At 17.6% G+C, this 22,915-nt stretch overlaps 7 protein-coding genes across 7 annotated transcripts; 3 read left to right on the plus strand and 4 right to left on the minus strand.

The window, feature by feature from the left end:
- Nucleotides 1-150: 150 nt before the first annotated feature.
- PADL01_0812900 (ABC transporter, putative) lies at nt 151-4,317 on the minus strand (the record flags this gene model as incomplete). The annotated part of the gene is made up of 1 exon (XM_028681471.1): nt 151-4,317. The coding sequence occupies one exon, from the start codon at nt 4,315-4,317 to the stop codon at nt 151-153; it is 4,167 nt and encodes a 1,388-aa protein (XP_028537845.1).
- Nucleotides 4,318-5,269: 952 nt separating this feature from the next.
- PADL01_0813000 (GDP-mannose 4,6-dehydratase) lies at nt 5,270-6,340 on the plus strand (the record flags this gene model as incomplete). Its single annotated transcript, XM_028681472.1, has 1 exon — nt 5,270-6,340. One exon carries the CDS (start codon nt 5,270-5,272, stop codon nt 6,338-6,340), a length of 1,071 nt encoding a protein of 356 aa, XP_028537846.1.
- A 542-nt stretch (nt 6,341-6,882) lies between these two features.
- On the minus strand, nt 6,883-7,591 carry PADL01_0813100 (40S ribosomal protein S16, putative; the record flags this gene model as incomplete). Its single annotated transcript, XM_028681473.1, has 2 exons — nt 6,883-7,275; nt 7,550-7,591. The coding sequence occupies 2 exons, from the start codon at nt 7,589-7,591 to the stop codon at nt 6,883-6,885; spliced, it is 435 nt and encodes a 144-aa protein (XP_028537847.1).
- Nucleotides 7,592-9,536: 1,945 nt separating this feature from the next.
- Nucleotides 9,537-10,369, plus strand: PADL01_0813200 (60S ribosomal protein L13-2, putative; the record flags this gene model as incomplete). The annotated part of the gene is made up of 2 exons (XM_028681474.1): nt 9,537-9,776; nt 9,962-10,369. The coding sequence occupies 2 exons, from the start codon at nt 9,537-9,539 to the stop codon at nt 10,367-10,369; spliced, it is 648 nt and encodes a 215-aa protein (XP_028537848.1).
- Nucleotides 10,370-10,989: 620 nt separating this feature from the next.
- PADL01_0813300 (conserved Plasmodium protein, unknown function) lies at nt 10,990-12,061 on the minus strand (the record flags this gene model as incomplete). Its single annotated transcript, XM_028681475.1, has 6 exons — nt 10,990-11,011; nt 11,121-11,202; nt 11,347-11,428; nt 11,547-11,596; nt 11,735-11,804; nt 11,921-12,061. The coding sequence occupies 6 exons, from the start codon at nt 12,059-12,061 to the stop codon at nt 10,990-10,992; spliced, it is 447 nt and encodes a 148-aa protein (XP_028537849.1).
- A 3,633-nt stretch (nt 12,062-15,694) lies between these two features.
- Nucleotides 15,695-16,441, plus strand: PADL01_0813400 (DNA/RNA-binding protein Alba 1; the record flags this gene model as incomplete). Its single annotated transcript, XM_028681476.1, has 1 exon — nt 15,695-16,441. The coding sequence occupies one exon, from the start codon at nt 15,695-15,697 to the stop codon at nt 16,439-16,441; it is 747 nt and encodes a 248-aa protein (XP_028537850.1).
- A 2,161-nt stretch (nt 16,442-18,602) lies between these two features.
- Nucleotides 18,603-22,196, minus strand: PADL01_0813500 (ATPase, putative; the record flags this gene model as incomplete). The annotated part of the gene is made up of 1 exon (XM_028681477.1): nt 18,603-22,196. One exon carries the CDS (start codon nt 22,194-22,196, stop codon nt 18,603-18,605), a length of 3,594 nt encoding a protein of 1,197 aa, XP_028537851.1.
- Between the last annotated feature and the right edge of the window lie 719 nt (nt 22,197-22,915).

The following is a 22,915-nucleotide window of genomic DNA, read 5'->3' on the forward strand; positions in this document are numbered from 1 at the left end:
AAAATTAAAAAATATATAGCTAAATAACATCATTTAAAAATAACATGTTATAATACAAACATTTGTTTTATTATATATATATTACATTTTGCTTATAAAATGCAGAAATATATAAATATTTGTTTTTATATTAATTTCTTAATTTTTTTTTTATTTCTTCCATCTTTTCCAATTTTTAATTTTAATTTTTCCTGAGGTTCCTTTACCTCCAAAATTTTTTTTATTAATTTTTTTTTTTTGAAAAATTTCTTCTTGTATATTTATTTGTTCATAATTTTTTCTTTCATTATTATCTTTTTCAAACTGTTTTTTTAAAAATTGTAAAATTTCATAATCATAATTATCATATAGATATTTTTGATAATTCGCGCTATTATTTAATTGGTCTATATTTAATTGGTCATTTATGAGATCATTTTTATTGGTATCATAAGATGATAGATGAATATTATTTTGTAGAACATTATTAGAGTGTAAAATGTTTTGCGAATTAACATAATTTGAATAATTGTTTAATCTAACTTTATCTCTTTTTTTTTGTATATATTCATGATCCTTTAATTCAGCATTACACAAATTAAAAGAATTAAGAATGAAATTATAAAAGTTTTGAATAAAATCTTGAACATTATAAAATGTGAAAATATTTTGATAATCAAATATATAAATAATTTTATGAATATTATTTAGATTTTTTATTATATAGAAATCATGTGTAGTTAATATATAACTACCTTGATAAATATAATTAAGAAAATTTAATAATAAATTTTTTAAATAAATATCAAGATTATTATTTATTTCATCTAATAATAATAAATTTGATTTTTTTAAAAATAAAGAAAGAAATAATATACGGACTTTTTCACCTCCACTTTTATCTTTAATAGATGTATTACTATCAATAAAAAAAATTTTTAATAACTTATTTATTTTCTCTTCAATATTATCTATTTTTTCATTATAAAATAATTTGGTTTTATTTAATATATAAAAACAAAAATTTTCATTGGATAAAATATCATCATCATTATTATTATTATAATTATTATAAAAATTAATAGGTTCATAATTTACCTTTTCAATTAGATTTTTAAAATAATCATTAATTTCAGCATTTAATTTTTTTATCATATTTTGTTCAAAGTATGTTAACAAAACATTTTTAAAATTACAATTAATAGTCCCTTCAAAATTATAATTCTTTTTTCTATTTTCAATATTTTCATCATTTATTATATTCGAAAGGTTTGTATCCATCATATCATCATTATCACCATATACATAAATACTTTTTTTTTCTTTTAACTTATTTTCCTTTTCTTTTAATACAAAATTATATTTATTAGTTAATATTTTAAAAAGTGTTGATTTACCAATTCCATTCTTCCCGAGTAACAACACATTTTCCCCACTATTAATGTTTAAATTCATGTTTTTAAATATATATTTTTTTTTATTATTTTTATTTAAAAAATAAAAAGAAAAATTCTCAAATTCATATAATGGCATATTATTTGTTCCATACTTTTCCCCTGTCTCAATAAGTTCATTGTTCTTTATTTTCTTGCTCATATCGATAAGGATATTCTTATTCATATTGCCTTCAACATATTTAAATTTATTGTATACGAATTTTTTTATATCCTCATCATCGTCAAAATTGTTATCTACCTCTTGTTCATGTTGTTCATGTTGTACATGTTGTTGATATTTTTGTTGTTCTTCTTGTTTTTGTTCTTCTTTATGTTGTCTTTTTTGTTTTTCTTTATTTTCTTCCTTTTCTACACCTTCATTTGTATCACACACATTACTCTCATAATCCACCTTCTCATTTATTTCATCCCCTTTTTCATTATCCACATTTTTCTTGTGTTCGTTTGTAAAAGTAGAATTTGTTTCCATTACTTTTTCCTTTTCTTTTCCTTTTGCTTTTGTGTCAGCATTTTTTTTATTACTATAGATTAAATTGTAATACAAATATTGATAATCTAATTTTGTATCAAACAAAATAGAATTAATATTTTGATACAACTTTAATTCTTCTTCTTTTTTTTTTACAAATGGTTGTATGAAGTCATTTTTCTTTTTCTTTTTACTTTTTGATATTACAGAATTTATTTGATCTAATATTTTTTTCAGTTCTTCTTTTTTCTTTTTTCTATTTTCAAATAATATTTTCATATTATTCAAATAGTCGGTGTAATTTCCTTTAAAATAGGTTAAATTCGATTTTTTATCATTTGTTTTATTGTTAGTCATATCATCCATATATATATCATAATCCTCATCATTGTGATTATTATGTTTATTGATTTTTTTTAATAGAGACATATTATTAAGATCTATATCATATCCTGAAATTTTATTAAAGTCTAAAATTCTATTACATAATTTGCTTACTAAAAAAAAATCATGGGTAGCTAATATGATTGCAAGTTTTTTATATTTTAAAGAATATTTAAATATATTCATTATAAAGAATATATTGAATATATCAAGATTATTATTAATTTCATCAATTAATAATAATTTAGATTCACTTAAAAGTAGTAATAACAAATAAACACGAATAATATAACCATTACTTAGATGACATAATTTCACGTTCAAAAAATTTTTTAAATTTAATATATTTACATATTTATTAAAATTCATTTTTATATTATTTATTTCTTTATAAATGTTTTCTTTTTCGTGCATATATAATTTTAAAATTAATTTAAAATATTCTGATTTTAAAAAATCTTCTTCATTCTTCTTTTTTAATACATTGGATGCATCATATGTATTGACATTATTAAATTGGTTATTACTTGACATAGAACTTTTTTGTAATAATTTTTCATCATTCTTATTTTGTTCTGTAATAAAAATATCACTATTATCATTTTTTATATCTTCTTTTATAATATTATGATTTCTTTTTTCTATTTGATCTTTTCTTTGGGTATCTTTCAATCCATATTTTTTTATAGTATCATATTTTTCATACTTACCAAAATTCTCTTCTATATAATTTAATATTTCATACTTTTCCAAGGTGTTATCATAAAACTTCAAGACCTTTTCAAAAATAGTTAAATGATTATTTTCAAGAAGATGTATATTTTGTTTAAAATAAAAAACTTCATTTTTGTAAAACAACTCATTATTATTATTGTAAATATTATTTTTACTATTATTGTTTTTATCTTTATTTTGTTCTTGCAAAATATTATGAATACTTTTATTTTCAATCAGTGTTGGTAAATTACTTAATTCTATGGAATTATTTTTCATATATGATAATATTTTATATAATAAACTAAAATCATTTTTTTTAACAGACGAAGATAATGTATTCAAATCAAATTTATTAACAGATAATGGATCTTCTTTCTTTTTTATTTTATTATTTAATATAAAATTCTTTGATTTATTATCAGAATTTTCATAAATTAAATTCAACAAGGTCGTTTTCCCACATCCATTATTTCCAATCAAACCAATACATTCAGTTTTATTTAATTGTAAATTTAAATTAGTAATTAATTTTCTATTATTTATTTCATAATTTAAATTCTTAATTGTTAAAACAATTTGATTCTCTTCATTCTGATCATAATTTTTTTCTAAAATATTATAAATATTCATATTATATTTTGGTGACAAAACATTAAATTCGTTCTCATTTTCATCAATATTAAACAGTTTGGAGTAAAATAATTTTTTTTTCATTAAACGTTCTTTTAAGTGTTCATCCACGTCTTCTTCATCTGATTCTTTATCATATTCTTCATCATTTTGGTCATCATTTTCTTCATCGTATTCATCATCATTTTCTTCATCGTATTCATCTTCTTCTGCTTCTTCATCATATTCATCTTCTTCTTCTTCTTCTTCTTCATCATATTCATCTTCATTTGTATCATATTCTATATCATTCTCATTTTCTACATGATAATCATCATAATAACATTTCGATTTAATACCTTCCTCATCTTCATCCAAATCATATATATCATTTTTTTTATTTTTTCCACTTTTTTTTTTCTTCTTCTTTTCCTCATCACACATATAATCGTTACCCCATTCTACATTTTTCTTATGTTTACATTTTTGATAATATTTAAAGGGGCGTTTTTTTGTTTTTATGCGTTCACCTAAAAACAGATCGTTTATGAACAAATTTTTTTTTCTTCTTGAGGGCTTAGTACTGCCCTTTTTATTATATGAACTGTTTAAAAAATATTGATTAGTTTTATTAACTTGTAAACTACTATTAAATGATATATAACAACATAATATCAGATAAAAATATAATTCAAGAAACATGTTATTATAACATTTTTTTCAAAATGGGTTTAGAAATAAAGAGAAGAAAATTAATTGGAACCTACGAAATCATATATTTTATTATTTTTTCAGTTGATAAAAAAAATAAAATTTTTTAATTAATAAAAAAAAAAAAAAAGTTGAAGGGCAATATTCATAGCTAGGATTAACATACAAAAAAGTGAAAATTTCTTTAATTAAATTAATACCAAAAAATAAAATAAAATAAAATAAAATAAAATTAATATAATCAATATATATATATATATATATATATATATATATATATATATATATATATATATGTAAATTATAAATTATATATCAAATGGAAATTTTCCCATATCCAGATTACACAAGATAAAAAAAAAAAAAAAAAAAAAAAAAAATTTATATATATATATATATATAATAAAGAAATGTTAATAATACATATGTGCATTTACACTATATAATATTTTATTATATTAAAAAATTAATTACATCTTGCACTTATATATTGTTTAAACATACATATGTATATATAATATATATACTTAAATTTTTTTTTTAGTCATCTAAAAAATTATATTTTTGGTTAACTACTTTTATGAAAAGTATGTTAAGTTATTTTATTTATTTTATTGTTGTTCTACACACCATATAAAATATTTCACCGTCATGGGCTTGAAGTCTTCCATGATATATGTTTAATGCATATATATATATATATCTTTTATGTAATTATATATAAAAAGATAAAAATGTTATAGAAATAAATATTATACACATAATATATATATATATATATATATATATATATATATATATATATATATGTGGGTGTTTTTTTTATTTTTTTATTTTTTTATTTTTTTATTTTTTTATTTTTATTTTTTTTTTTTTTGCGTTATTTATTTCTTCATGAGCCTTTTTGAATAAATTAAAAATTTTCTTTGTCAAACCTTTAATTATGCGAGTTGCTTTAATTTTTGGAATAACAGGACAAGATGGTTCATATTTAAGCGAGTTATTGTTAGAAAAAAATTATCAAGTGCATGGAGTGATAAGACGTTGTAGTTCTTTTAACACAAAGAGGATTGATCATATATTTGATAAGTTAATTTTACATTATGGAGATTTACTTGATAGTAGTAATATATGTTCATTAATATGTGAAATAAAACCAAATGAAATATATAACTTAGCTGCACAAAGTCATGTAAAAGTAAGTTTTGAAATGCCTGAGTATACAACTGAAGCAACTGCTTTAGGTACCTTAAGAATATTAGAAGGAATAAGAATATCAAAAATTAAAAATATTAAATTTTATAATGCATCCACATCTGAATTATTTGGAAAAGTTCAATGTTCTATTCAAAATGAAAGTACACCATTTTATCCAGTATCACCTTATGCTATAGCAAAATTATATGCACATTATATTACAATAAATTATAGAGAATCATATAATATGTTTTGTATTAATGGCATTTTATTTAATCATGAAAGTCCAAGAAGAGGAGAAACTTTTGTTACCAGAAAAATTACTAGAGGTATTGCAAAAATTCAAAAAAAATTAGAAACATCCATTATCTTAGGTAATATAGATACATATAGAGATTGGGGTCATGCCAAAGATTATGTATATGCTATGTATCTTATGTTGCAACAAAATGAGGCAAGTGATTTTGTTATTTGTTCAAATGAACAACATTCTGTTAGAGAATTTTGTGAAATATCCTTTTCATTTGTAAATATACATATTAAATGGATAGGAAATGGAATACAAGAAATAGGAGTAGATCAAAATAATAATGTACTTATCAAGAAAGACAAGAAATACTTTAGAAATTGTGAAGTCAATACATTATTAGGTGACTGCTCAAAGGCAAAAAATATTCTTAAGTGGGAACCAACATGTAATTTTACACACCTCATTTATGAAATGTTAAAGTCTGACATGCACGATTATAATTTAACAATGGATGATTATGATACTTGTATGAACAAATATTACACATATAAAAGGGGTGCAAAGTAATAACAACTCTAATATAAATGGACAATATTCATAATATATATATATATATATATATATATAATTAGTTTTCATTTATATTTTTTTTTTTTTTTTTTTTTTGTTTTTATTTAAATATTTATTTTTTCCTATTCATATTATAATAAAATATTTGACATTTGTAATAATAGTATACATATACTTATTTCTTTTTGTTTTTTTTTTTTTTTTTTTTGTTGTTGTTATTGTTGAATTATAACTTACATTATATTTTATATAAATTGAAAAAAAAAAAAAAAAAAAAAAAAAAAAAAAAAAAGTTTGTTTATTAAAAAATAAAAATATATATATATAATAAAAAATTTTTATTTTACCTATATAAATATATATATATATATATATGGGTAAATATATAAAGTAGTATAAAATAAAATATACCATAAAAGACACATAATAAAATAATATTGGATCAATTATCTTTAAAAAATTTTAAAGCAACATAATAGTTGTCACACAAATATATATATATATATATATATATATATATGTTCTTTTTTTTTTCTTCTTCATCTGTATGATTTTTGGTATCTTGCACGAGCACCCTTTCCACCAAATTTTTTGGGTTCACATCTTCTTGTGTCTCCTACTAATAATGATCTGTCATATCTTAATAAGACATCTTTTAATTCTTTTTTGGTTGATTCATCTACATATTTTTGATAATAAGAAATTATTCCTTTACCAATAGCTTGACGTATAGCATATATTTGAGAAGTTTGACCACCACCCTTAACTCTTATACGGATATCTAAATTTTTTAATTTGCCTGATCCAATTAACCATAAGGGTTCATATACTTTGGTTTTTAAAATATAGGGTTCAACTAAATCTAAATTTTTACCGTTTAATTTTATTAACCCTTTACCATTGGTAACTGTTGCTACAGCAACGGCAGTTTTCTGTGGGAAAAATAAAAAAAATAAATAAATATAAATATATATATATATATATAATAAAAATACAACTCATCAAAAAATATGACCATTTACATTAATTTCTTGTATATACATTTTTTTTAAATGTGCAAATGGTAAAAAATATATATAAATATATTCATTAAATTTTATACTACAAATATGTTTATGTATATGTAAACACTTTTCTCTTTCTTCACAGTATATAAAAAAAAAAATATTAAGTATCAATGTATTTATATATATATATAATATTTACCTTTTTGCCGAATGTTTGAACTCTTTTTACTTTTGTTGTCATTTTTACTAAAAGAAGGGGAAAAAAAAAAAAAATAAATAAATTAGAATATAAAAAATAATGTCAATTTGAATGTTTCAAATGAATCTAGAAAATTAAATCTTTTTTATATATCATGAAAAAAATAAAATAACAACATAATGAAAATATATCCTTTTATGTCATATGTTTATATTTTATTAATGTAAACATAATATTGCTTTTTCAATAATTTCAAAATAAAAGGTATATTCGTTATATTATTAAATATATATATATATATATATATATATATATATATATATTTATATATATATAATAATGTTATAACTTTTATTATTATGTTATTCTTTCTTTTGTTAAGCTTACCATAAATTTGTTTTCTTAAATGATATAAAAATTAGGAAAATGATGTATTTATAATTAATTATATATAATACTTATTTGTAAAAGAAAAAAAATTAAGAATTTTTCTCTTCTTTTATCTTCAACATATATATATATAATATATATATATATTTTAATAATATAAAATTATAATTTTAATGAAATTACAATTTTAGAAATTTCTTATTTTTATTTTATTAATTTTTTTTTTTTTTGAAATATTTTTATGTATATATATAATATTATATATAATATATTATATACATATTAATAATATCATACATATTTATAAATATATATATATATATATAAATATAATATAATATATAAAATTATGTTTTATTATATTATGAAAAAAAATAATAATAATAAAATATATGTATATATAAATAATGTATAGAACGTTGATGATATTAAGAATAAGAAACAAACCCCCCACAAATGAATGAGAAATTTGTAACTATTTATTTATTATTATATTTTATTTATATCTATATAATATTAAATATATATATGTATATTATACATAATAGTATATATTTTTTTTATATGTGAAAATTATATATGTTATAAAAATAATAAATATTTTATATGCGTATATAAAAATCATATATTATATTGAATAAAATAAGATATAAGAATATAATAAAAAAAAAAATTGTTATATATAAATATATATATATAATATAATATATAATATATTTATTTTTTCCTTTGATAATATATTTTAAATAAGCACATAAATGGGAAGACCTTATTTTTTGCCCCCTTTCATCACTTAAAAAAGGGGGGAAAAGTATTAATATATAATATGCATAAATATACCAGCAAATATAATATAATATAATATATTATTATATAATATATATATATATATATATATATATATTAAATCTTATTATATATATATATTATTATATATATTATATATATATGATCTAATATGATATGAAAAAAAATATATATAATATTATAATATTACAAACATATAATATATAATAATAAATACGCATATAAAAAAAAAATAAAATATATTATATAAATATTATATAATATATATTATATATATATTATTATATATACATATGTATATGTAATTATGATTATATAATTTTTTTTTTTTTTTTTTTTTTCTAAATTTTATTTTCCATTTTGATTATTTTAAATTAAAATTTTATATAAAGGGATTTTTTTTTTTTTTTTTTTTTTTTTATAATTATTTTCTTATTTTATGTAAAATCCTATAATATCAGATTATAAAATCTTAAAATTATTATAGAGAATATAAAAAAAAAAAAAAAAAATATAAAGGTAAACAAATATTAAAGAAAAAAGAAAAAAGAAAAAAGAAAAACTTAAATAAGAACAAAAATAAGAATATAAATATTTATCTTAATATATATATGTATATATATATATATATTTTTAAAAACATAAAATAATAATTATAATTTATAAAATTAAATATATATATATATATATATATATATGTGAGCTTATATTTAATAAAATCACTTGACCTTTATTAATTATACCTTCTGATTATTACAGATTTATTATATTTAAAATATAGTTATACACAATGGTTGCCCATAATAACGTTTTACCAAATGTTCATCTTCATAAATGGTGGCAAAGATATGTAAGAGTTAACTTTAATAAGAACATAAAAAAAAAAAAAAGAAGATTGTTGAGAGAAAAAAGAAGAAAGGCAAATGGAGGTACTCCTATTGAAAAATTACACCCAATAGTACACTGTCCAACTCAAAGATATAATTTTAGGACTAGGTTAGGAAAAGGATTTACTTTTGAAGAGTTAAAGGTATGTATTAAAATGAAAAAAAAAAATAAATAAAATAAATAAAAATATTACTCAATAAAATAACATCATATATATATATATATATATATATATATTTATGTATGTTAATATGTATTTATTTCGATATTGTTAACTATATATATATATATATATATTTTTTTTTTTTATATTTGATTAATTTATAGGGAGCCGGATTAACTCCTAAAGCTGCACAAACCATAGGTATATGCTATGACAAAAGAAGAAAAAACAGATCTGAAGAATCTTTGACAAAAAATGTCGAAAGATTATTAAAGTATAAGAACAGTTTAGTTATGATACCACTTAAGAAAAACAAAGCCAAGAAAGGTATTGGAGGTATCCCAGCTGATGCTGATAAAAATACCATCAAAGAATTCAGAAATAAGAAACCATTACTCAGCATATTCAAGAAAGAAAAGAACACTAAACCATTCTATGAAACTATTGAAGTATCTAAAATTGATAAAGAATTCTTGGCATATAAAACATTACGTAGAGCTAAATTGGCTGAAAGAAGAAAGAACAGAAGACAACAGAAAAAAGATATTAAATTTAAATCTAAAGATAATTAAGAATTATAACATACAAATATATAAAAATGAACATTTTTTATAATTAATATGTATTCAATTATATTTATATAATTACTATAATACAAAGAAAAAAAAAAAAAAATATATATACATATATATTATATATACATATATGACCTTTACTTATATTTACAATTAACTATTACATATATTTATATTCATATATGAATATATGTATTTTTTTTTTTTTTTTTTTTTTTTTTTAATTTTTTAAACTAAGCATTTATATATGTTACAAAACAATTTAAGAATAAAATTTTTTTTATTTACATAAAGAATTTTAACAAAATAAAAAAAATATATATAGTATATATATATATTATGTGTATGTTTACAAATACATTTTTATGTTCATAAAAAATCTAAAAAAAAACAAAAAATTAATACTGTCGTTTTCTTTTCTTTTCTCGTAAGGGCATTGGTGGTCTATTAAATGAACTGAAAAGAAAAAAGGAAACAGGTATATAAAACAAATCAACTTAAAAAAAATTATCAAATATAGACGGATGAATTGATGCAAATGTTATAAAATAAAAAAAAAGAAAAGAAAATTGTTATATTGTCTTGAAAATAAAACAGCAAAATGCTCATTTTCTCAATTAAGAACAGTTTTCGAATTCCCTAATAAAATCAAAAAAAAAAAAAAAAAAAAGATTTTTTTTTTTAATAATGAATTTTATATTTTTTAAAATTTTAACATATGCATATAACATAAGTATATATTCTTTACTTCATTATGCAAGGGATATTTTCTTCTATTTTCAATTTTATAAATAAATCCGTCAGAAAGCCTTTACATTTGTTTAAGGTTACTAAAAATAAAGATAAAATGGATATATTATTATTATAAGATATATATATATATATGTATAGACATTTTTATGTATAAACAAATAATAAAATATAAATGATAAATAAGTGTGTATATTTATTTACAATTTGAATAATGTACGTACCACCTATATATAATATTTCAACTTTTAAGTAATCACAGACAGTTACAAATTTTGTTAAGATTTCAATTTCCTTTTTGAATTTCTAAGAAAGAATAAAAAAAAAAAAGTAACGTAATTAAAATATAATATATATATATATATTGTCTTTTTTTTTTTTTTTTTTTTTTTTTTTTTTTTTAAACAAAATATTATTTCCTTACGTTACTAGTTTTTATTATAAAAATTCGCAGTTCCAGATTTGCAAAAATGACTATAAAAATAAAATATAAGAATATAATGCCATGTTAATTATGAATTTTACATATTCTACATTCTATATCCTAATGATATACAAATATTATATATATATATATATGTATGTTTAATTTTTTTTTTTTGTTCTTTTTACTATTGAAACGATTGAAAAGTATGGTTTTAAATATTTTTCCATAAAATATAAGCGCATTTTTATCAAACTCCTATAAACAAGTTGAACGCATAAAAATATACATATATATATATATATATATATATATATATATATATATATATATATATATTCATTTGTGGTTTATATGTTAACTATGGAAATTACTTCTTTAATTAAAACAGACAAGGGAGTATTTGAATTTTGTATTATTTTGAATATGTCATCTTCTTGTAATTTATTTAGCTGTGTATTTTTTTCATCTAAATATAATTTACATAATACCCAAATGTTATCTTTTTTAACCATTTTTTTTTAAGCGAAGGAAATCAAAATAAAAAAGATATATATATATATATATATATATATATAATATTAAAGCAATATTATATCGGGATGTTTAAAAATTTTTTTTTTTTTTGTTTTTCTTTTTTTTTAGTATTAAATTTTTAATAATACGTTTTAAAAAATAAGAAAAAAATTTACATATCCTTTTACAAAATAGAATGGCAAATAAAATTATAAATTTTTAATTAGTGCTATATTAAAGCTTTTATATTAAAAAATAATTATTATAATATAGAAATGAGTAAAACATTAAAAGGTTAATATATATGTTAATTTTATTCATTATATATATTTTTATTTTTTATATTTAAAAAAATTTTTTTTTTTTTTTTTTTTATATTTAACATATGGTGCCAATTTAAGAAAAGTGCGACTGTAAAGAACTATATAACGTTCATAAAAATAATTTTTTTATAAAAGTAATTCCTCAAGGAGATACAAATATATAATCATTTATAAACAAAAAAATATTATGAGGGATCAAACATAATAATATTAATAATTATATATATATATATATATATATATTATGGTATGTTCTCTTTTTTGTTTATTCTATTTTGATGTTTCTTTTTCTTTTTTTTTTTTTTTCTTTATTTTTATTGTTCTATATATAATGATAATGGAATTTATATATTGTGACCCGTTTCAAGTGTGAAATATATATTTTTATTTTTTTTCTTTTACACATTAATAGTTTTATGTTAAAAAAAAAAATATATATTCCCCAAATCCTCAAAAGATATACAATATATGTGTCCCTATATAATTATATTTATTGGATAGGCTTTTTAATTTAAATGAAAAAATAGAATATAATATATAAATAAAATTATTTAATACATTTTTTATATAATGCATATTCATAAACACCATATGAAAAAAATACAAGAAATGTACTCAAGCATAATATTAATAAAATTATTGCTTTTTGTTTTTTTTTTGAGTTAATACACTTTATGTATATAATACAAATAAATATAACTTTAATAAAATTAAATACATAGTTCTTAAATTAATAATATACCCACATAATATATCATATCTATTTTTTATAATAATATATATATATATATATATATATATTTTAATATGCATATTATATATGAAAATATTAAATGGTTTAAAAAAAATATTATATAATATATAATAATATATAATAAATACAATATCGAATAGCTTCAAAATAATATATAATTATATACATTAATATATGATATAGAAATATTACCAAAATAAAAAAAAAAAAAATAAGGAAACGCATGCTTATATTATTATATATAGTTTTTTTTTTTTTTTTTTTTTCTCTTGTATGTACATGATATAAATTTGATACTATTTTTTTTTTCATATATAAATAAATAAAAAATATAAATGTTGATTTATATAAAGAAATAATGATTAATAATAATATATAAATAATAATAACTACAATATATAAATATATATATATATATAATATTATATATATAACATTGTATGAATGCACTTTTATCTATTTTAACTAGAGCGCCACTACTTTTTCAAATATTGGAATAAAAAAAAAAAAAAAAAAAAATACTGCTCTATTATAATATTATATATAAAATGATATATATATATTTATACGTATTTATATTATATAGATAATATGAGTACTTATTAAATGCATTTATATATATACATATTTTTTTTTTTTTAAGTATACTTTAAACACTTACTATTTTTATAATATATATTATATATATTAAAGTAACATAATTATATTTATATATAATGTAATTTATTATATATAAAAAGCTTATATATATATAATTTACAAAAAAAAAAAAAAATTGAATAATAGGTGATTGTAAATTGTACATATATATTGCATATATATAATAAATATATTTATATGTATACATATATAATAATATGTATGTATATAATAATTATATTTTAAATATATATGTAATAATGTATATATATGATTAATTAAAAAAAAAAAAAAATTAAATAAAAATAAAAAAAAATTATGTATATAATATATCCCATATAAAATAAATAAAATATACAAAAAAAAAAAAAAAAAATATTTTAAATATAAAAAAAATAAAAAAACAGAAGATACTTTTACAAAAAAACAAAAAAACGAGGTTTAAAAAGAAAAACTAAGCGAACCATGGTCTTTGAAGAAAAGTAAACACTTTAAAATCAAGAAAAGGTATTTTTTATAAAAATAATATTTAAAAAAAATGAAAAAATGTATAATTTTTATAAATATATAAATTTATATGTATGAATAATATAATTTTGGTATATATATATATATATATATATATATATATAAATATATTTATTAATTTCTTATAATATAATAAAATATATATATTTATTTATTTATTTATATATTTATATATAAACGAATTAACCTTAAAAAACTAATTATATATTTTATATGTTTATATATTTTTTTTATATATTTGTTGAATAAAATATAAACTACATCTTCATTATATTATATATATATATATATATATATATTATTGCTTGTAAGATAATTAGAAATTTTTTTATATATGAAAAAGGTATATTATATAAAAATATTTATATTTAATTTAATAATATACCATTAACATCATCTATAAATAAATAAATAAATATATGTATATATATATATATATATATGTATGTATAAGGTATATTTATTATGTGTTTATTTTATATATTTTACAACTCCCACAACATTTGTTAAGAGGAAGGCGAATAAGGCCATGTTCATATTTTAAAATATAAATTTTTTTTTTTTTTTTTTTTTGAAAAAATAAAAGCTTTGTGAAGTATTATATTATATATGTACATATCTATGATATATATGTTTGTGTTTTAATGTTTACATTTTGTATTCTCTATAATATATATATATATATATATTTATATATTTATATATTAAAAATGCTATTTTAAAGTATATAAAAACACTTCGTGTTAATATGAAATATAATACATATATATATATTTTATAAATATATAATTTTTTTTTTTTTTTTTATTTAGGAGTATGAATATTAAGATTGAAAATATACAGCATTAAAAAAATTATAATAGGAATTGAATATAATAAAAACTTAATAATAAAAGTAATTTTATATATTATTAATTTCGTAAATTTTTGTTGTATCATATTTTTAATATATTCTATGTGTTTATATAAAAATTTCATAATGTAATTCATATATATATATATATATATATATATATGTATTTTTTTTTTTTTTTTTTGTATATTTTTCATTGCAGTTTCGATTGAGATATTAATACAAATAATATATTAATCTATATATCTACATATATATTCATATATCAAAACAATACTGATATTGTACATAATAAAAAAAAATAAAATTGTTTGACAATATATATATAAAAGATTCATAAGAAGAAGAAAATTGAAATTTTTGATATACAAATTAAGAAATTATATATATAAATATATAATACAGGGAATAGCCAATATACTAATTAAGCAAACACATATATATATATATATATATATATAATTTATATATTATATAAAAAGAAATTTATTAACTTTTCAATTTAAAAAAAAAAAGAAAAGAGAGTGTAAGCAAAATGAAGAAAGATAGAGAACCAATAGACGAAGATGAAATGAGAATAACCTCAACTGGAAGGATGACAAACTATGTTAACTATGGTGCCAAAATACTTGGAGATGAAGACAAGAAAAGTATAAAAATTAAGGCAACAGGTAACGCTATTGGAAAAGCTGTAACATTAGCAGAAATAATAAAGAGAAGGTTTAAAGGATTACATCAAATAACCAGATGTGGAAGTACAGTAATCACTGATCAATATGTAAGTGGACAAGATAATAGCGAACATGTAGTACAAGAAAAAACCGTTTCATTTATTGAAATATTATTATCAAGAGAACAATTAGATATGAAAGATGCAGGTTATCAACCACCTTTGGATGAGAAATATGTAAAAGAAATGACCCCAGAAGAAATTGTTAATTCTAGACCATTCAGAAGAGGTGGATTTAGACCAAGATTTTATAGGGGATTTAGAGGAGGAAGAGGTGCATTTTTAAGAAGAGGAGGATATAGAGGTTTTGGTGACAGAGTATATGAACCAAGAAGCAGCTTCAGAGGTGGAAGAGGTAGCGGATATGGTGGAAATTTCGGAAGAGGTGGATACAGATCAGGTGGTGGTATGGGTGGAGGATTCAGAGGTGGATTCAGAGGAGGATTTAGAGGTGGCAGAGATGGTGGCTACAGAGGTGGAAATAGAGGAGGTAGCAGAAGTGGATTTAGAGGTGGCAGAGGTGGATTCAGAGGTGGAAGAGCTTTATCATAAATTAATACATAAATAAAAAAAAATATATATATATAAACAAACACATATATGAACACAAAATAAAATATAATATTATATAAATAAATAAAAAAAAAAAAAATAATAATAAATAAATAAATAAAAATAAAAAAAATATATAAAAAACAGACTAAAAGATTTGGAATTATATATATATATAATATATATTTATATATATATATAATAAAAAAACCAACAGAGCCACACACACAAAAAAAAAAAAAAAAAAAAAAAAAAAAATATATATATTTATTTTAATAATGAAATGTATTTGTATGTATGTATGTATATACATATGTGTATCTATATACATACATATATAAATATTTATATAAACATATTCATACCAATTAATATTTTTTAATTTATATATAATCGAGAATATTTAATAGTAAGAGAAATTTATTATTTACGAAAAAAAAAAAAAAAAAAAAAAAAATTAAAATATCATATATATATATATATCAACAAAATTACCCATATTGAATGTAATAGACATTTTAGTACTATATATATTATTTTATGCACTTCTATCATTTTTTATATATATTTTTTTTTTTTAATTTGCCAATAATACTAATAATAATAACAATAAAAAAAAATTAAGAGAATTTAAATTTATGCAAATTTAAGTATAACATGAAAAAAAAAAAAAAAAAAAAAAAAAAACATTTAAATGTTGATAAATTTAATATTATAATATAATAAAATATATATAATATATATATAATATTTTTATATATAACTTGAATTTCACATATTATATATATATAGAGAGAGAATATATTTTTATACACATTTTCTTTAATATATTATTATTTTTCATAAGATCATACATATATAAAAGTCTTTATAAGAACAAAAATAGTAGCGTATATATAAAAGAGAATATATATATTTTTTTTTTGAAAAATATTTATTCTTTTAATGCGCATGAATATATTAATGAAAATTAAAATATATTTTATATATGTGTGTTATGTATATCTATAAAAATAGATAATGAATTTCTACCAAAAAAAAAAAAAAATAAAAATAATAAAAAATAAAATAAAACCAGTAAGAATATTTTGTTATGGGTTTTGTTATACATAAATATTATTTTTATTATACATATAATATATATATATATATATATATACTTATATGTATTTATATTCATTATATTAAATAATCCACTATATATTTTATTTACATAATTATTTATATACAAGAGAGAAACTTTCAAGAATGATATGTTATTATATATATGTGTACGAATCAAAAATTTTTAAAATATTTTATTTTTAATATTATTATATATGTAGGAATTTTATATTTTAAGGAAGCTCGATTTTACATATTATATTTATATGTTCATTTAAAAGTACTTAATATAACATTTTTATAGAAAAAAATAAAAAGCATATTTTTAATTTTAATATTAGAAAATAATTTTTTTTTTTTTTTTTTTTATTATTTAAATATTTATATTATATTATATATATATATATATATATATATATATATATACATGTATTTAAATATTTTTTTCTATTTATTTATATCATTCACGAAAAGATTTAAGATATAAAAACTTTGATATATTATTTATTTATAATCAAATAAGCATTCGTTTTAATTAAAATATTTGTAAATAAAGAAAAAATTAAATTAATAAAAAAAAAAAAATGGTAAGTCATAAATCTTATTATATTAATAAGGATGATTTAATTAATATAATGCGAATTTTCATTTGTACTTAATGAAATAAAAAATAATAAAAATAAAAAAAAATAAATAAAAAAATACATATATAATTAATTTAATATTATGTTATTTATTTAATTGTATGGTTAAAAAAAAAAAGATGTCTACATTTGTAACCAAATATGTATATATATAATAAGATATTTATGAATTCGTTCATTTTATATGAATATATATTGTATGATATGTTTTCAAAATGATAAAATTTCATTTAATGGACAAAAAAATGTTTTAATAAAATTATTTATATATAATAAGGTAAATATTAAAAGAAAATATTATATATATATATATATATAATATATATATATAATTAGTTCAACTAAAAAAAAAATTCAATTTTTCTACATTAAAAAAATATTTCAATTTTAAATATTTTTTTATTTTTTTTTTGTCATTTAAACTTTTTACATATTTCCTTATAATATTTTATTTGTTCTTTTGTTACACTTCTTGGTATAATTTTAATTGCTTGGATTATATGTTTTTGAGTTATAGTTAATATATTTTTATTTTTTTGAATATATTCATAAATTAAATTATTTTTATCTTTTTCATTTAGTTGATTATTTTTTGTTGACATGATATTATTATGTGAGAAGTTATTATAGTCCTTTTTTTGTTGTTCCATATTATTATTATATTCTAATTTTATAATATTTTCATTGTTACAAAAATTATTTGTACTAAACACATTTTGATGATGATCATTAAATGATACATCTTTATTTTTGTTATCACTACTTGGAATTCCTTCATTCATTTTATTATAATTTGAATTGTTTAAATTATTATGATTAATGTTAATGTCCACCATTTGAATATTCATAATATTATTATTTGAATCTTTATGAGCATTTATATTATTACTTGTATTATATTGGTTTGTATAATTTTCACTTATTTTTACAATATCATCAAGATTTTTTTGATTCATATTATTTCCCCCTTTTGACAACACATTGTTGTTATCAACATTATTATGTAGCATATCTGCTTTTGTATTACTATCAATTGAAACATTTGTATCATGAGATAATTTTTTATTTGTTATATATGAATTAGATTTAATATTGTCAGAATTATGAATAGTATGAATATGATCCACCTTATTGTTATTAATATTATTGTTCAAAAGAATAGTAGACTCTTGTTTTATAAAATTATTTTGTTGAATACTCAAGTGTTCATTCATAATATTTACTACTACATCTGTATCCTTATTCATTTGTTGATGTGTATTTTTATATATATCATTAATATATACATTATTAATTTTTGGATTACTTGAATTTTGAATATCTATTTTATCCCTACATTCTTGTAAAGCTATAAAAGCACTTTCTCTTAATACTCCATATAAATCAGCACCACTATATCCTCTGGTCAATTTTGATATTTTTTCAAAGCTCACATTTTTATCTATGGGCATATTTTTGGAAAGTTTTTTTAGAATATCAACTCTTCCTTGATATTTAGGTAATGAAATATAAATAAGTTGATCAAATCTTCCACTTCTTAATAATGCTTTATCAATAATATCAGGTCTGTTCGTTGTTGCTATAATATAAACACCTTCTCTTTGTGATAATCCATCCATTTCTGATAATAATTGATTTACTACTCTATCAGATGCAGATACTGATTTATTATTTGATCTATTAATACAAATACTATCAATTTCATCAAAAAATATTAAACATGGTTTATATACAGCTGCATATGAAAAAATTTCACGAACCTTTTTCTCACTTTCACCAACATATTTATTTAATATTTCTGGTCCTTTAATAGCTATAAAGTTGGCTTTCATTTCATTACTTATAGCTTTAGCAAGCATTGTTTTCCCACACCCAGGAGGACCATATAATAATATTCCCATACTTTTATTTATACCTAGATGTTTATATATATTACTATATTTTACAGGTAATATAAATTTGCTTTCTAATATTTTCTTTATTTTTTTTAATGATCCAATATTATCCAAATTTATATTCGGAACTTCACATATATTTTCATTTGTCATCTTTTTCTTTATATTATTTACACTTTCAAATATTATATCATTGTTAATTTTTATGATCTTTTGAATCTTTCTTTTTTCTGCTTCTCCTTCAATAATGCTCCATTCGTCTAATGAGGATAAAAATGTATTGTATTTTCTTTTATGATTTATTTCTTTCAAATTGTGATTCTTCTGGTTATTAAAACAAGATGAATCGTTGGATAAATCCCGAGATATATCCTTTGATACCATTTGATTTTCATCATTTGATTTATTAGATGTCGTCAATATGTTTTGTTCGTGTGATGCTAATTGATCATTTTTTTTTATTTCTTCATAATTACTTATATTTTCATTTTTTAAAAAATCATTATCTGTCTTTGTGTATCCACAAACAGATGCATTATCATCATTATTTATCTTATTAATAATATGATGACTTTTTTGATTGACCATGCCATTTTCATTACAATCGAGTTTATTTATTTTTTGACAAGTTTTTGAAATATGATCTACTTGATTTTTTATCATATCATTAATGTTCAGATCCTTTGTTATTAAATTATTATATATATACAAATTTAAAGATTCTTTCATTATATCAAATATCTCTCCTCTTTTGAAACCATATGTAATTGAAGCAGTATATGGTATATCAAATGATAGAGAATATTCACAAGCTGCTTGTTCAAGTATTTGAATACGGTCATCATATGTAGGTATAGGTAGCGTAATAAACTTTTGAATTTTGGAGTATAATATACTATCATTTGGTTTATTAATACTTAATAAGAGTATAATAATATTTGAATTATGAAAAATATTTAATAGATATGTAAATAAATATAAATCAGTCGAATCATCTTTAGATGAAAATATGATATCTATATCATCAATACATAATATTGCTTTATCATATTCATTTTTTATATGTTCAAAAATAATTTTTAATTTATTATTTTTGTTATCATTTGATATATATCTTATATATTCAGGTAATTTTATATAAAAAAAAGGACATTCACATTCACCTGCGATAGCATAGGAAAGTGTAGTTTTACCTGTCCCACTGCTACCAAAAATATTTATAATACAATTTAAATTTGATGGTCGAAATTTATATGGATATATAATACTATAAAGTATATCTTTTTTAATATTTTTTATTCCTTTAAAATCATTTAATGTTTTATTAGATGTTATGCAATTAATTATTTTATTTGAATTATTCAATGAACTTTTATTATGTTCATCTTTCATATGAATTATATTTTCATTAATTTTTTCATTTGTTAAATGACTATGTACATTTTTTTCATCTTTTAACTTCCCTTCTATATTTTTTAATTTCTTCTTGTTTTTCAAAATATTGTTTTTAATATATTCATTACAAGCATTTAGATCTTTCTCATTTAATAATACATCATTATAGTCATCACCATGAATATTTTGATGAGTAATATTTTGATGAGTAATATTTTGATGCTCCATATCATTTTTGTTATATTCATTTTTATTGGTATAATTAATACTATCATCATCATTATTATTATTATTATTATTTAATATTGTTGAATGAGTATTTTGTGCTTCATTCAAAATATCACATGTTGTAATATCATTACTTATAATATGATTAGTGTCATATATAAAATTATTATTATTATTATTATTTTCATTATTAAGTGCACAATTATTATTAAGCTTCATCTTCTTTTTTTTCTTTTTATTAATATATTTAATCATAAATTTATCATAGTTCACAAATAAACTCTTTTTTATTACATTCATAATTAGCCCATATAATTTATTTTTGGGTGATCGTCTATATTCTTGAAATTCTTTTCTCAACAAACTTTCAATTAATGAACAATTACTTAAAACATTTTTTAAATTATTTTCTTTATTTTCATCTTTTCTTATAAAATTATTTTTTACTATTATATGGTATATTCGTTTCTTTAACGAATCCACAAACATTTTTCATATTATACTTTTATATACATATATAAAAAATATAGTTTTCTTTATGCATCAATATATATATATATAAATATATATTATTTATATATAAATAATTTCATATGAAAATAAATAAATAAATAAATATATATATATATATATATATATTATTTTACAAAACAACTATACTATTTAAAATTAAAGATATATATCACCACATCAATTAAACCACAATTAACATCATTTTCAATAAAAACAACAAATAATTGATAAATTATAAAAAATAGAAATATTGAAAATTCACTGTGATTTTCTATATATATTCATATTGTTTTTTTGTCACTATATTTTTTTAAGTATTAAAAAAAATTATACATTTAAAAAAATAATATTATAAATTTATTATATATATAATATGCATTAAATTTTTTTTTTTTTTTTTTTTTTTTTTTTTTTTTTTTTTTTGGGACATAATCTTAATATAGTAAAAACATACCAACACAAGTATACAAAATAAAAATAAAAGGTAAACATTAATATATTATATATATATATATATATTATATATTAATTTCATAGTTCTATATTTCCTTGGAACGTTACATTAAATTTATATAAATTCAATTTTATTTATTAATTTTTATTTTTTCTTCATTGTTAGTCTTCAGAAAAAAGAAAAAAAAGAAAAGAAAATATAAATTAAAAATTAAAAAATTATAAACATAAAGCAAATGTTG

The sequence above is a fragment of the Plasmodium sp. gorilla clade G2 genome (assembly GCF_900097015.1).
Source record: "Plasmodium sp. gorilla clade G2 genome assembly, chromosome: 8".
In the NCBI taxonomy this organism is placed as follows: Eukaryota; Apicomplexa; class Aconoidasida; order Haemosporida; family Plasmodiidae; genus Plasmodium; species Plasmodium adleri (nom. inval.).